The sequence below is a fragment of the Trypanosoma theileri genome (assembly GCF_002087225.1).
Source record: "Trypanosoma theileri isolate Edinburgh chromosome Unknown TM35_Tth_5_V1, whole genome shotgun sequence".
Classification (NCBI taxonomy): Eukaryota; Euglenozoa; class Kinetoplastea; order Trypanosomatida; family Trypanosomatidae; genus Trypanosoma; species Trypanosoma theileri.
The window spans coordinates 342,114-355,342 of NW_021639847.1; the positions used below are offsets into that span (position 1 = coordinate 342,114).

At 39.4% G+C, this 13,229-nt stretch overlaps 6 protein-coding genes across 6 annotated transcripts; all 6 read left to right on the forward strand.

Annotated features, from left to right (window-relative positions):
- Positions 1-59: 59 nt before the first annotated feature.
- Positions 60-1,067, forward strand: TM35_000052190 (putative adenosine kinase; the record flags this gene model as incomplete). Its single annotated transcript, XM_029022874.1, has 1 exon — positions 60-1,067. The coding sequence occupies one exon, from the start codon at positions 60-62 to the stop codon at positions 1,065-1,067; it is 1,008 nt and encodes a 335-aa protein (XP_028885689.1).
- An 816-nt stretch (positions 1,068-1,883) lies between these two features.
- On the forward strand, positions 1,884-4,064 carry TM35_000052200 (putative dynein heavy chain; the record flags this gene model as incomplete). Its single annotated transcript, XM_029022875.1, has 1 exon — positions 1,884-4,064. One exon carries the CDS (start codon positions 1,884-1,886, stop codon positions 4,062-4,064), a length of 2,181 nt encoding a protein of 726 aa, XP_028885690.1.
- A 1,292-nt stretch (positions 4,065-5,356) lies between these two features.
- Positions 5,357-6,985, forward strand: TM35_000052210 (putative amino acid tansporter; the record flags this gene model as incomplete). Its single annotated transcript, XM_029022876.1, has 1 exon — positions 5,357-6,985. The coding sequence occupies one exon, from the start codon at positions 5,357-5,359 to the stop codon at positions 6,983-6,985; it is 1,629 nt and encodes a 542-aa protein (XP_028885691.1).
- Positions 6,986-7,394: 409 nt separating this feature from the next.
- Positions 7,395-8,387, forward strand: TM35_000052220 (putative ribosome biogenesis protein; the record flags this gene model as incomplete). The annotated part of the gene is made up of 1 exon (XM_029022877.1): positions 7,395-8,387. One exon carries the CDS (start codon positions 7,395-7,397, stop codon positions 8,385-8,387), a length of 993 nt encoding a protein of 330 aa, XP_028885692.1.
- Positions 8,388-8,912: 525 nt separating this feature from the next.
- Positions 8,913-10,553, forward strand: TM35_000052230 (uncharacterized protein; the record flags this gene model as incomplete). Its single annotated transcript, XM_029022878.1, has 1 exon — positions 8,913-10,553. The coding sequence occupies one exon, from the start codon at positions 8,913-8,915 to the stop codon at positions 10,551-10,553; it is 1,641 nt and encodes a 546-aa protein (XP_028885693.1).
- A 477-nt stretch (positions 10,554-11,030) lies between these two features.
- On the forward strand, positions 11,031-13,046 carry TM35_000052240 (ABC transporter; the record flags this gene model as incomplete). The annotated part of the gene is made up of 1 exon (XM_029022879.1): positions 11,031-13,046. One exon carries the CDS (start codon positions 11,031-11,033, stop codon positions 13,044-13,046), a length of 2,016 nt encoding a protein of 671 aa, XP_028885694.1.
- Positions 13,047-13,229: the final 183 nt, after the last annotated feature.

The window sequence follows — 13,229 nt, forward strand, 5'->3', positions numbered from 1 at the left end:
AAAAAAAAAAAAAAAAAAACACACACACACACACAGAAAGAAAGTAAAATAAATACAGGATGAAACGTTTTCACCATCTTGAGAGTCATGTGTGTGGCGACAACGAAAGGAATAATGGACCTGCGGTGGTGGTGGTAGGCTCATGTTTTCTTGATTATATTGCCTACGTGGACCGCATTCCACACATTGGTGAAACACTCAAGTCCCGCAGTTTCCAAAAGGGATTTGGCGGTAAAGGCGCCAATCAGGCAGTTGCCGCTGGTCGACTTGGTGCCCGTGTGGCGATGGTCAGTGTTGTTGGCTCAGATGGTGATGGAGCGGATTACATTGAAAACTTCAAGAAGAACGGTGTGGACACCACCTGCGTTTTTCGTAAACAAGGTGAAGCCAGTGGACTTGCAATGATTTTTGTGGAGTCTGCCTCTTCAAATAATGAAATTGTGATCTGTCCAAACGCAACAAAGGCTATGACAGTGGACTTCCTTCGTAAGTCGTCTGATAATTACAATCGTTTCTTACCTAAGAGTTGCCGTTTCCTTATTTGCCAAAATGAGATTCCATTGGAAACTACCCTTGATGTTCTGCGTGAGGCACATACACGAGGGATTTACACTGTTTTTAACGCTGCTCCTGCTCCATCACCTTCTGATGTTGAGGTTATTAAACCTTATCTTCAGTATGTTTCTCTTTTCTCCCCTAATGAAGTGGAGGCAACATTAATTACTGGTATTAAAGTGGTAGATGGAGCATCTGCCGCTTCTGCTGCTAAAGCATTACAAAGACTTGGAGTGCGAGATGTTGTGATTACTCTTGGCGCACAGGGATATGTAATTGCTGAACAAGGTTCAGAGGCCATACACGTGCCGGGTATTCGCGTAAAGGCCGTGGACACCACCGGTGCTGGTGACTCTTTCGTGGGTTCAATGGTGTACTTTATGTCTATTGGAAAGACCCTCAAGGAGGCCTGTAAACTGGCTAATGTCTGTGCCTCTATGAGTGTACAGAAGAAGGGAACACAATCCTCATATCCATCACTCGCTGAGCTTCCCGCAGAGGCTAGGCATTAGATGAGAGGAGAGTTATAGTGGTAGTGGTAATGATAGTGATAGAAGTGAGGTGATTCAAATGTACAGAAAGAAAGAAAACTACAAACAAGGAAACGAATGAAAGAATAATGTGCAACAGAGAACCTTTCTTGCGTTGTTATTCTTGTGTGTGGTTGTTGTGAGAGAATATGTATGTGTAGTTTTCCTGGGATCTATACATTAAACAAAAGAAAAATGAAAAAAAAAAAAAAACGGAAAAACGGAAAAACGGAGTATATAAAGTGGGAGGAATGAACTCAAAAAAAGGGGAAAAAACGGTGAACGTGCACTGAAGAAGAAGAAGAAGGCAAAAACTGAAGACGAGGGGTGGGATGAGTTACTCTCCAGAAAAAGAAAAAAAGAAACAAAAACGGAATACTTTTTTTTTTTTTTTTGAGCAAAAAAGAAAAAAAAAAGATTTATTTGCTTGGAAAGTCGGGATTAGGTACACCCTCAGACTTGACTGAGGTGGGAAAAAGAGAAAACGAATGAATAATGTTAAAGCGGTGCGACTCTGTGAAAAAGAATTATGTATACAAAAAAGTGTTTTTTTTTTTTTTTTTTTTTTTTTTTTAGCCAACAGTATGATTGGATATCTTTTTTTTTCTTCTTCTTCTTCTTATGATTCTTTTTCTTCTTTAGGTAGCACTTGGTAGAAGACTGAGGCTGTGGTGGCGAGATAGAGAGGGAGAAGAGAGAACCACGTGAGCCATCAAAGGGGAAAAGGAGAATACATACATATACACAACAGGTACAAGAACGTAAAATATAGGAGAATTGAATTAAAAAGAAAAAGAAATGACAGCTGTTGTATATGATGATGAGGCACTAGTGCCAAGTTATCCAACATCCCCAAAGCCGCGGCGGCAACCCATGACACCACTAAAAGCCAATCAAAGGTCGTATTCGCGGGTGAGTTCTAAAGGAATAATTGGAGATGAATCCCCTCTACTGTTATCACCAATGCCAAAGTACCCTAACCGACGTAGAAGTGTAACATTTGCTGATGAAACAGAGGCTACAGTGCGTGAAGAAAGACCATATTACACGGTACCAGAAATGGGAACAACACCTAATAAGCGATACTCAGAGAGTCCAATAAGGCGACCTATCTTAAAAAATAGATTGGGAGAGAATAACACTGGGATGAGTAATACTACTTTACTTACCACTACTAATGCTACTGCTATGGCTCCTACTTCAAGAGAACAACAAATCTCAGGAGATATGGTTACAGTAGGAGGTGTCTCTAGGACCGCAATGGTATCTGGATCAATTACTCCGAAAAGAGGACGCTCTAACAGTCATCAACGTCGTGCTGCACGAAGAAAACAAGCAGAACAGCAGTATGGTTTTTATGATGACAGTATGGTGGAGGAGTATGTACTCAAGGCAAGGAAAGAGTTAGAAATGGAAGAAGAAGAAGAACGATTAGAGGAAAAGTTAAGAGAGCAGGAAAAGGAGAAGGAAGAAGCAGAAAATAAGGCTGCACAAGCTACTTTAAAGATAAATGCACTTCAGCAAGCAAAAGAATATCTTCTTTCAACAACAAATACTCGACATTCTTCACCTGTGTCTTCAAGCATAGAACGGGATGGTTGTAAGAGTTTATCTCGATCACACCAGAATACACCGAAAAAAGAATTAATCCCTTTGCAAGGAAAAGAGAAAAATAAAGAAGATGTGGAAAATGAGGGACAATTTGAACTTATGAGAAATAATGTCAAAAAGAGTATCAATCGCTCTATGCCACTAGTTGCATCTGTAAATGAAACTGATAATGGTTGCTCAAGAAAGCGTGTACGACAATCATCTTCAAAGAAAGTTGAACACTCTGTTCCTGTTGTACGTATTGATTATGGTAATGATAATGATATGGACAACAGTAGGATTGACAGTGAAGAAGACGAAGAAGCTGCAAAACGTAAAAAGAATAAATTAGAGCGTATTATTGCTCGTGTTATAGAGCAACAGGCGAAACGTCGACATGGTAAACGCAGTGTGGTGGTTATTGATTGGGATTCTGAAGCATCTGATGGTATCCCAGCAGCTGTAGAAGAAAATGAAGATTATGAGGAGAGGGATGATGATAATGTTGAAAGTGAACAGGAAAGTGAAGAGGAACATGATAAAAAGTATCATAAAAAAGGAGAAAAACAAGAATTGCTGGTAAAGGCACCTTCTCGTCAACGTAAAGCACCATCTGTAAAGAAAAGTACAGTTGAGACAGTAAAAGTGGTACCTCAGCGTCAGACGAAACCTCCACCAGCAACTCGATCTGTGACGGTACGTGCACCATCAACAAGGAAACGTAATGTAAGTGTAAGTATTGCCCCAGATTTGGGTGAAGATTCCTTGTTAATAGAAGAAGATCAACCTGTTTTATTACGTCGACCTACTACTAAACGTCGTCTTCCTACACGTTCTATTTCCTATGTATCTGTGGATGCAGAAGATAACGCTATCTTTGAACAGACTGTTGATGTTTCCCGTAAACCTCCACAACGAGCACCTGCTCCAAAGGTGACAAGACGTGGTCGTAAACCTGCTACTACTACTGCAGCAGCTTCTTCTGCTGGTTTCTCTCCGGCTTCTATTCCCGCTTCTTCACCTCCTCTTTACGCCACTCATTCTACTTCTGCTGCTGCTGCTGCGGCCACAAATCGAGGGTTTTCATCTGTCCATCATGACCTCTATGCGGGTGGGGAAGCTGCGACATCACTTCCCCCATCCACGGCCACTGTGGCTTCTCACACCATGCGCAGTCGCCGTGGAGCTGCCGCCGCCCAGCCGCCAATTCCAGAGGTTTCACCGGATGATCCGATGGCTGTTTTCTTCGGCGCCGACTTCCCGAGTCCGTCGAAGTTTGAAGAGATGCTGCAGGCGGCTGGCGGTTTGCCGGAGGTGCGACGGGTCGGGCGTGGGCATCAGAGGCAGCCGGCGCTGCTTCTGCCAGATACCATTTCCCGTCGTCGGTAATAGACAAGACAAAGAACGAAAAAGAAAAAAATAAAAGAAAGAAAAAGAAAAGAAAAGAAAAAGAAAACAAGTTGGTGGGTGGGGAAAAAATATATATATATGTATGTATGGGAAGAAATAGAAAAAAAAAAAAAAAACAAACAACATGAATCTACAAAGTGATATGACAAAGTTTTTTCTTTGTATTCTCTTTTTTTTTTGTTATTGTCTGCATCACTCTTTTCCTTCACATTTTTATCTATCCCATTCACCCCCTCCCCCTCAAACAAAAATTTGTCAGGGAAAGCTATTCTTCTAGAGGCACCCACAGTACATTAGATCACTAGATACATTGGTTTTCTTTTTATATATATATATCTTTTGGTTTTTTTTTTCGTTTTGTTGCAGATAGCTTATTTCTTCCTTTTTTTTTGTACTCTGTGTTCTTCTTTCTCTCTGTCTGCACGGAAAACGAAAACCATATTGCTTTTCTGTGGTTTTTTTTTCGTTTTATGCAGTGAGTTTTTACTTTTTTTCTGTGCTTTACTCTTTTCATTGTTTTGAGGACATTGTGTACCTTGCGTCCGGATTGAATAAAATAGTAAATACACAAAATGAGAGAATTGAGCAGTATGAGTAGAAAGATAACTTTGAAAGAGATAAAGTGTATGCGAGAGAGCAAGAAAGAAAGAGCATGTGTGTGTTTGTGTATACGAAAGAAGTAAAGAGGAATAAGCTTCTTAGACTGTTAATTTGAAAGTAAGAGAGAAGTTAACACTGATGTGATTGTACATATGCACTATTATTACTATTTCCACCATTTCATGGATGATGATAACTATCTCTCTCTCTCTCTCTCTTTTTTGTCTCTGTGTGTGTGTGTGACTCTCACTGTTTATGTATATTTCTTACAACACACAAACTTTCTCTCTCTTTCTTTCTCTTTCTGAGATCATCGTCAACTCGATGAGAGGCTTTCTGCAGATGAAGTGACACCGTCTCAACAACTGTTCTTGGTTTTTTTTTCTTTATTGCTTTTTTATTTTTATCTTTTTCTTTTGTCTGGATTCCACTGTACTTGTTTAGCAACTTCTCTCTTTTCTTTTCCCCTTTTTTTTCCCTTCTCTCTCTCTGTGTGTATATCCTCCCCTATATATACATATATATATATAATTAACTATTACCACCAAAGGGCGGAACAAAAAAAAAAAAGAACACAAAGAGACAGGGTCTCTTCTATTAATCTCAGCCACACCACCACCACCACCAATAACAATAACCACAACAACAAAAAAACATCAATATCAACAGAAATGTCATCATCATCATCATCATCATCATCATCATCATCAAACACGGCGATGGCGGTGTTGGTGCCGGCAGCACTGCAGCCGCTGGTGGTGGACGGCGGGGCGGAACTCGTCGTGGAAAAACGCACAGGCGGTCGGAAACGTCTTTTCGTGCGGCTCCCAGACGAGGCAGAGCGGCGACAGCGGGCAGCACTCGAACACACGAACCCCAACACTAATTTAAATGCTAATGCCCATACAAATAGACATCAACACGCTCTTGAGCAGTTGCGTTGGGCCCGTGCCACTCTTTGGCACGATGATCGTCTTCGACGTTATTTACGTACTGCCGATTACATGACGTGGCCATCTGTTAGTGAACTCACCGCAATGGTAGATCTCGTCTGCTCTGCAAAGGAGACGGATGAGGTACCTGATTTTGTTGGCGCTAGTGCACTTAAGAGGGCAGTAAAGATCATCGCCGCTGAGGATCTCTACCCCGGTTTGCACCCATTGAAGGAGGAGACACTTACTGGGAAGCTATTGGCCTTTGCGTCAACATCTGGTGATGGTTGCGCAATTGGTGAAACACTACATGAAGTGAATCCAAAGAAAAAACAAAAGGAAAATAAAGAAAAAGAAGAAGAATCTACTACGAGTTCAGTTTGGGTTATAGATTTAAATACACAATCCTTTTCCCTTGATGAGGTTACACGTCTTCAGCTTACAATGTCTGTACAGGAAGAATGTGTAAAAATTATACAGCCCAGTCTGGCTGTTGCAAGCTGTGGTAATTCTTGGAAAGATGTAGTTGCGGTACATCGTCGTAGTATAGATGCGCATTATGTAAGTCTATTTTGTAGTATCCCAGATTGTATTACACATTTTGGTATAAAAGCGGATTATTTAGCAAAGGCTGTAAGTAATGCAGCACAGCAGGGACACCGTGTCCGTTTACGTCTTGGTGTTTACCTTACCTTGATACATCGAAATGAAGTGTATGTGATTAAACGTTCATCTCAACAAGGTATTGTAATGGAGGATGAAGAAGAGTTAAAGGTGAGTTTTGAAGGGAAAACAAGAAAAAATTTTGATATGTACAATGATGCTGGATTACTTTTACATACGTCAGAAGGGGAAAATATTGAGAATATACTCCGTTCACGTTTTTTAAGTCCTCTTGCTTCTGAATGTAAAATTTCCGAGTCGGTGGCACTCACTGCCTTCACAACGATGACCCATGTAGTGGTAGAACACAATCCTATTGCTATTATTCACGGTTCTCGCGTAACAGGTGTATTTCCAGAAAATAATGAGGCACGTGCCGATTTAGTGGAGTTACTTGCATCTCGTGAAGGAGTTATAAATAATCGAGCAGCACAACAACAACAACAACAACGTTATGAACAGAAGAATACGACGGAAACTATGTCGTCTTCATCCTCTCTTGCGTTAACGGGCGAGCAGCTTCGCCGTGGTGTGGATGAGGCAGTCTTTAAGACACTTTCACAAGAACCAATGACGAAAGTAGCATTGAGTGCACATGTGAATATGTCACGATTCCGAGGTCTCTCTAATTTTGATGCAGTTTTGAAAGATTCATTAAAGAGGAACACTGAATACCGTGGGAAGAAATATTACCTGAAGGATTAAAGCAGTCAAGAAGGTCAGATTTCTTCTTTTGTTTATTTTTGACTGTTTTACTCCTAATTTTGTAGTGTTACGTTTTATTCTTTTTTTTTTCGTTTTTTGTTTTTACTTTGATTCTCCTCTTATGGTATTACTTAAATATATTGCTCTTTTATCTCTTTTTTTTTGTCTCGTCCTTATTCTCTTTTGATACTTTTCTTTTTTTCACACGAAGTTTTCGTCAGCGCCCTTACAGGGAACAGTAAGGGGGTGCAGGACTGCCTAAGGTGTAAGAGAGGGACGTATATATATATACATATACACACACACACCAGCAGAGACCATTCTCACAGAATAAGGGAAAAGAAACAAAAGAAAAAAAAAAAGAAAAGAATAAAAAAATATAAAGAAGGAACGTGAGAGTTAACTAGTGATGGGAAAGGGCGCACGCTCCAAGCGAAGTCCCCGCGATGGTGTGAAGAGACGACACACCCCACAACACCGAGCCACAGAAGTGGATCCCGCACTCGTCGAACAGTACCGCAATACACGGCAGCCCATTAAAAAGAGTCAACTCTTCGAGAAACTGCGAGAACAGACAAAAGACGCCAAACGTGTTCGCCGTGAAACGCGTGAACGAGAACGCAAACTATTAAAAGATCGTGCACCTGCGAAGGCCATTCCAAAAACAAAGGAACGTCTACGTCGCCCTGATGTGACTATTGTGGAGGATAAAAATGATACAGAGATTGTGCGAGATGAGGCAGATGATGAATTCGCAGCGTACTTTAAAGAGGGAAAGAAACCTCATATTCTTATCACAACTGGTGAACGTCCATCTTTCCGTACAAAACAGTTTGTAAAGGAAGCACTTTGGTTATTTCCCAATTCTGTTTACCGTCCACGGAAGGATTACACACTGAAGGAGATTACACAGTACTGTATCAACCGTGAATTCACAGATCTTATCGTGATAACAGAACGACTGAAAGAACCGTATAATCTCATCATCTCACATCTCCCTGAAGGACCAACTGCAACATTCCGCGTATCAAATTTCTTAACACACGCGCAGCTATCAGATCCTGCACCTCGTACAGAACATTACCCGGAGCTTATCTTTAAAAACTTTGATACACGTTTAGGTCGTCGTATTCACCGTCTTTTGGAATGTCTCTTTCCATCAATTCGAGATTACGCTGGTCGTGCAGTGGCAACCTTTCATAATCAACGTGATTATATCTTCTTACGTACCCATCGTTATATTTTTGATAGTCTTGAAGCTGTACGAATTCAGGAGATGGGACCTCGCTTTACTCTGAGGCTTTTGTCGCTGCAATCGGGAACATTTGACACCCAGTTTGGAGAGTATGAGTGGTTTCGCAAGAAGGAGCATGACACAGATAAACTTGAATGGTATATTTAATCCATATCTATCTGTTAAACAGTTTCAAACGTGTAAAAAGAGGAGGAACAAGAAGAAAAAGAAAGGAAAAAGAAAATATAGAGGAGGTGTTTATTCCTTTCGTTTTTTTTTTTTTCTGTTTTCCTTCTTTGTACTATTTCTGTTGTTCATTCTAAGTATACTCCTGTCTACATGTGTATGTGTAGTTGCATATTGTGTGTTGTGTGTTGGTTTCTTGGGTTGATAGAAGCAAGATATTATTATCACTATATATATATATATATATAGACACATATGCACACACATACACACATATACCTGGAAAGAAGAAAAGAAGAAATATGTCTGTTTTATTCATGATTCTGATGATAATTGATTATTTATTTTTTTACTATCATTATTATTATTGTTATTATTACTATTACTATATATATATTTTTTTTCTTTTTTCTTTTCACTTTTCATATTGTTATGTTTTATTGTAAAAAAAATAATAATAACAAAAAATAGAAACAGAACTGTGGTGTGGCGAAGAGGATTTCTTCCATGACATCCTCTGATAAGGTGCGAGCGGTCGTAGAGCAGTTGGCCTCTATTAATCCGTACACCAACGCAAAAGATTTACCAGATGTTCCCCGCCCTGAGGAGTCTTCTATTCCACGCGAACTTCCATCGCTGCAACAGTTACCGTATGTGCAGAAAATTCTAAATACTCTTTCCTACAATTTTTTACCGCAGACGTTCTTCTGCTTGGAAAAGCATCGATCACTACAAAGTATTTTACTAACATCAAAGGAAATTCTAGCAGAAGCACTTCCAATTCGCTGTTTGGAGGCCACTTTTGTTGCGCTTTATCTTACACATGGAATGATAGATGTTGATCGAATTCCACTCTCTTTTAAGTCTCGTGCGAAGGGACGTCCATATCATCATATTGTTCTTGTTATTCGTTGCAGTAGTCTCTATGGGGCTGTAGGTTTGAGCCGTAAAGTAACGCTTATGGATAAACCCATGGTGTACCGCAGTTTATTTGATCTTATCATGGAATACAAGAAACAGTATGAGGTGATTGGTCATGAATTGGTGGACTTTAAATTAGGACTTTGTGTGAGTCATGAGGCACACTCACGGCAGGCCCCATGCTGGCGTTACATTCGCGTAGGTGTGAAGAACCCCAACAGTAATAGCAACAACAATGATATTACTACTACCACTACTACTACTACTACTACTACTACTACTACTACTACTACTACTAATAACAATAATAATACCATCAACAACAGTAATAATAATATTAATAATAATAATGCTATGACAACATTCCGCAACGTGTCGCCGCGCTCGTGTGGAGATACGAACACGGAGTCCAGCGATGCGGGCGACGGGCTGCAGGATGTGACGGTCCTCCTCGCCCACTACACCGCAATGCTCCACACCATCTCTGAACAGTATGAAAAACATGCAGCCCCATGCGCTCCTCCAAGTTCCGCACGTCATGTGGAGGCCACGTGTTTGAAGGATTTACACGAATTAGACGACGCACAGGCACGTGAGGAGAATAAAAGACGATTGGAGGAACTTCGTTGTGGACGATCACCATGTACGTTAGTAGATACCAGCGCAAAGAAACGAGCTGCTTCTCGTTCAGTTTCAAAGAAACGTGGGGAGTTGATGGGAGGCGGCGGGGGTTTGGCTTCCAGTAGGAGTACAGGCGTGCAGAATGCCGTGGTGACGGCGAAAAAGGCTCTAAAGAAAGAAAATGATGTTTGTATGCAACAACATCATAATCACAATAATATTCATCATAGTCATCCGCAAGCACCAACGCAACCACAACCACAAAAAGAAGAAGAAGAAGAAAAGGATCATAGTCATAATCATAATAACCATCATCCTCATCATCAAGATCAAGATCAACATAAGGAGTTGTCGTTTGTGGCTAGAAACACTCTCCCTGTTGTCTCATCAGCTCCAGTAGGAAGATTTGGTAGTGGTGGCCCTGATGTACTTAGAGCGGAAACTCGAAAAGCTCCTTCGCCACTGTTAGCTTCTTCACTTCCCTTGCTTGATATGAAGGTAGATGGATGTGGTTCTTTAATGAATTCACCTGATAGTTGCTTGGAGTTAAATGTCCTGCCACATTGTAGCTCAGGTGAGACAAACTTTCAGGATCTCCTGTTGTGACATTTTTCTGTGAAGTGTATAATGTTTCTTTGTAAAAAAAAAAAAAAAAGAAGATTAAGAAAAGAATGTTTTTTTTTTTTTTTCTTTATTCTTCCTGCGTTTGAAAACGCTTTGGCAGGTTTGTCTACCTGTATCTTTTTTTTTTGTTTTTTTTTTTCGTATTGTCTATGTCTTTATATGATGATATCCCCCTTCCTCCTTTCATTTTATCTGTATTTATATTCCCCCCTTACCACCCACCCCTTCTCTCTTAAGAACTTTATGCTTATAAGAGAAAAAAAAAAGGAGAGAGAAAGAGAGAGAGGGAGAGATAAAGAAACACGTAAGAATGGAATGAACAAAAAGTTTCTTATTTATTTATACATATATATGTATGTGTTTTTTTTTTTTTTTTTATTCCTCTTCTTCTTTATCCTTGGAATAGTTTTTTTTCTTAAGACAGTTTAAAAAAGAAAAAAGAAAGAAAAAGAGTAAACCATGACGGAAAGTGCAGTTGTGGGAACTCTCCGTGATCGTGGAGTTGTGCTGTTTGGGTGTTTCTCATTCCTGTTCTCTGTACTGTCACAACGTATAGGTCTTCACAAGTATGAGTCCACCATTGCAAATGTTCGCACAGAAGATGATACCACTTTAACCGCTGGATTTTTCCCTAATTTTATGCAGGTAGCGAAATTAGCCTTACCTACAATATGGTGTAAAGAGTTTATTGGTACAACGGTATTTATCTTGCTTTTTCTGGTAAAATCTATTTTACGTGTAATCCTCTCAAAGGCTAATGGGAATCTCCTAAACGCGATGCTGCGAGGTAGCAGAGAAGAACGCATACATGGATTTTTTAACGCATTAATGTTGCGTACGGCATTAACATTAATGTCTGCTGTGTCTAGTGGATCTGTTGAACATCTTCGATCATGGCTTATTGGTTGTTACCGTGTACGATTGAGTCGATATTTTCAACGCCGTTTCTTTAGTAATTTGGTATATTATCAAGCCACTGTTTTGGATAACCGTTTATCAGCAGCAGATACAGTAATTGCTACATACTGTGGAGAGTTCGCAGAACATTTTGCTGAACTTCCATACTACTTTATTCTTCCCTTTTTTGAATGCTCTACTTCTTTAATTGCATTAACAAAAGAAGTCGGTGGACGAGTTTCGGCATTGGCGTGTGGTGCTGTAGTGATATCTGTACTTTTACTACAAAAACTTTCACCTGCATTTGGTCGAATTCATGCTTCTCTTCTCGCTAAAGAAGATAACTACCGTCGTGTATTAACAAATGATTTAATTAATGTGGAGAGTATTGCGATGCATGGAGGTGGTGTATACACCAGACGGAAAGTTGATGCTCAACTTAATCAAGTAAAACGTTCTTTGGATTTTGTTGCTCTTGCGAAAGGAGACTTTGATCTTCTGGAGGTTGCCTTCTCTGGACTTTTGCAGACTCTTTCTAGTATTGTTGTATTCTATGGTTCTTTACAAAATGCTAAAAAATCATTAAATGATATTTATGTAGAATTACAATACTTACAAGACTTGAATGATAGTGTTAAGAGTTTTGTTATAAATTTCCGTGAAGTTTCTCATCTCGCCACCTTTACAACTAAACTTGCCGAGTTTGATACAACTCTTGATAGTATTGCAAAAGGTACTTTTATTCGTTCAATGGGTAATCTTCCTGTAATTGACAGTAATGCAGCCAGTCCAAGTCGATATACACATATTAATTACATCACCCATCCTGAAGGAGCCACACATTTTACACTCTTTGGATTTTCCTCATTAACACTTGCAACACCATCTGGACAAGTGTTATTAAGTGATTTTAACTTAACTATGGAGAGTGATCAGGATTGGGTTATTGTTGGAGAAAATGGAACTGGGAAAACTTCATTACTTCGTATGATTTCTGGTCTTTGGTTACCTGCTCAAGGTATATATTCAATGGAAAAGAGTGTCAAATTACTTTTTGCCCCACAACATAGTTATATGGTACCACAGTGTACTTTATTTGAACAACTTCTCTTCCCTCAAGTTCCTAAAACAATTACCGAAGAAGATATTGAATATTTTAGAGAAGCCATTACACTTGCTGGAGCTCAATCTGTTATTGATTTACTTGGTGGAATGGAAAGCCCTTGTGTTGGTGTAGATTTAAAAAATACAGATGATACATATGATTGGAGTTCGCTTAGTGGAGGTCAAAAACAACGTATAAGTATGGCCCGTGTCTTTTATCATGTTTTAAAGATGAGACACAGTCAAGTAATACCAGTCGCAATATTAGATGAAGCTACATCAATGATGGATGAAACTGAAGAGGAAGTTTTACTTAATTTGCGAAGATTGGGTGTTCGTATGCTTTCCGTTACTCATCGTGATAACGTCATTGCACATCATACACATGTGTTAAAAATTCTTCCTCGAGGAAAGTGGTCATTTGAACCCGTTACATCTCGTACACCTGTAGAAACAAAAGTAGAGGAAGTCTAAAAAAAAAAAAAAAATAAAAAAAAAGAAAAAGATATATGAGAGGAGGAGAAGAAGAATAATCGGGAATGCTGTACGGAAAATAGCATTTAAATGCCATTTTTTCTTTTTATTATTTATTATTTATTATTTATTATTTATTATTATTATTATTATTATTATTATTATTATTATTATTATTATTAT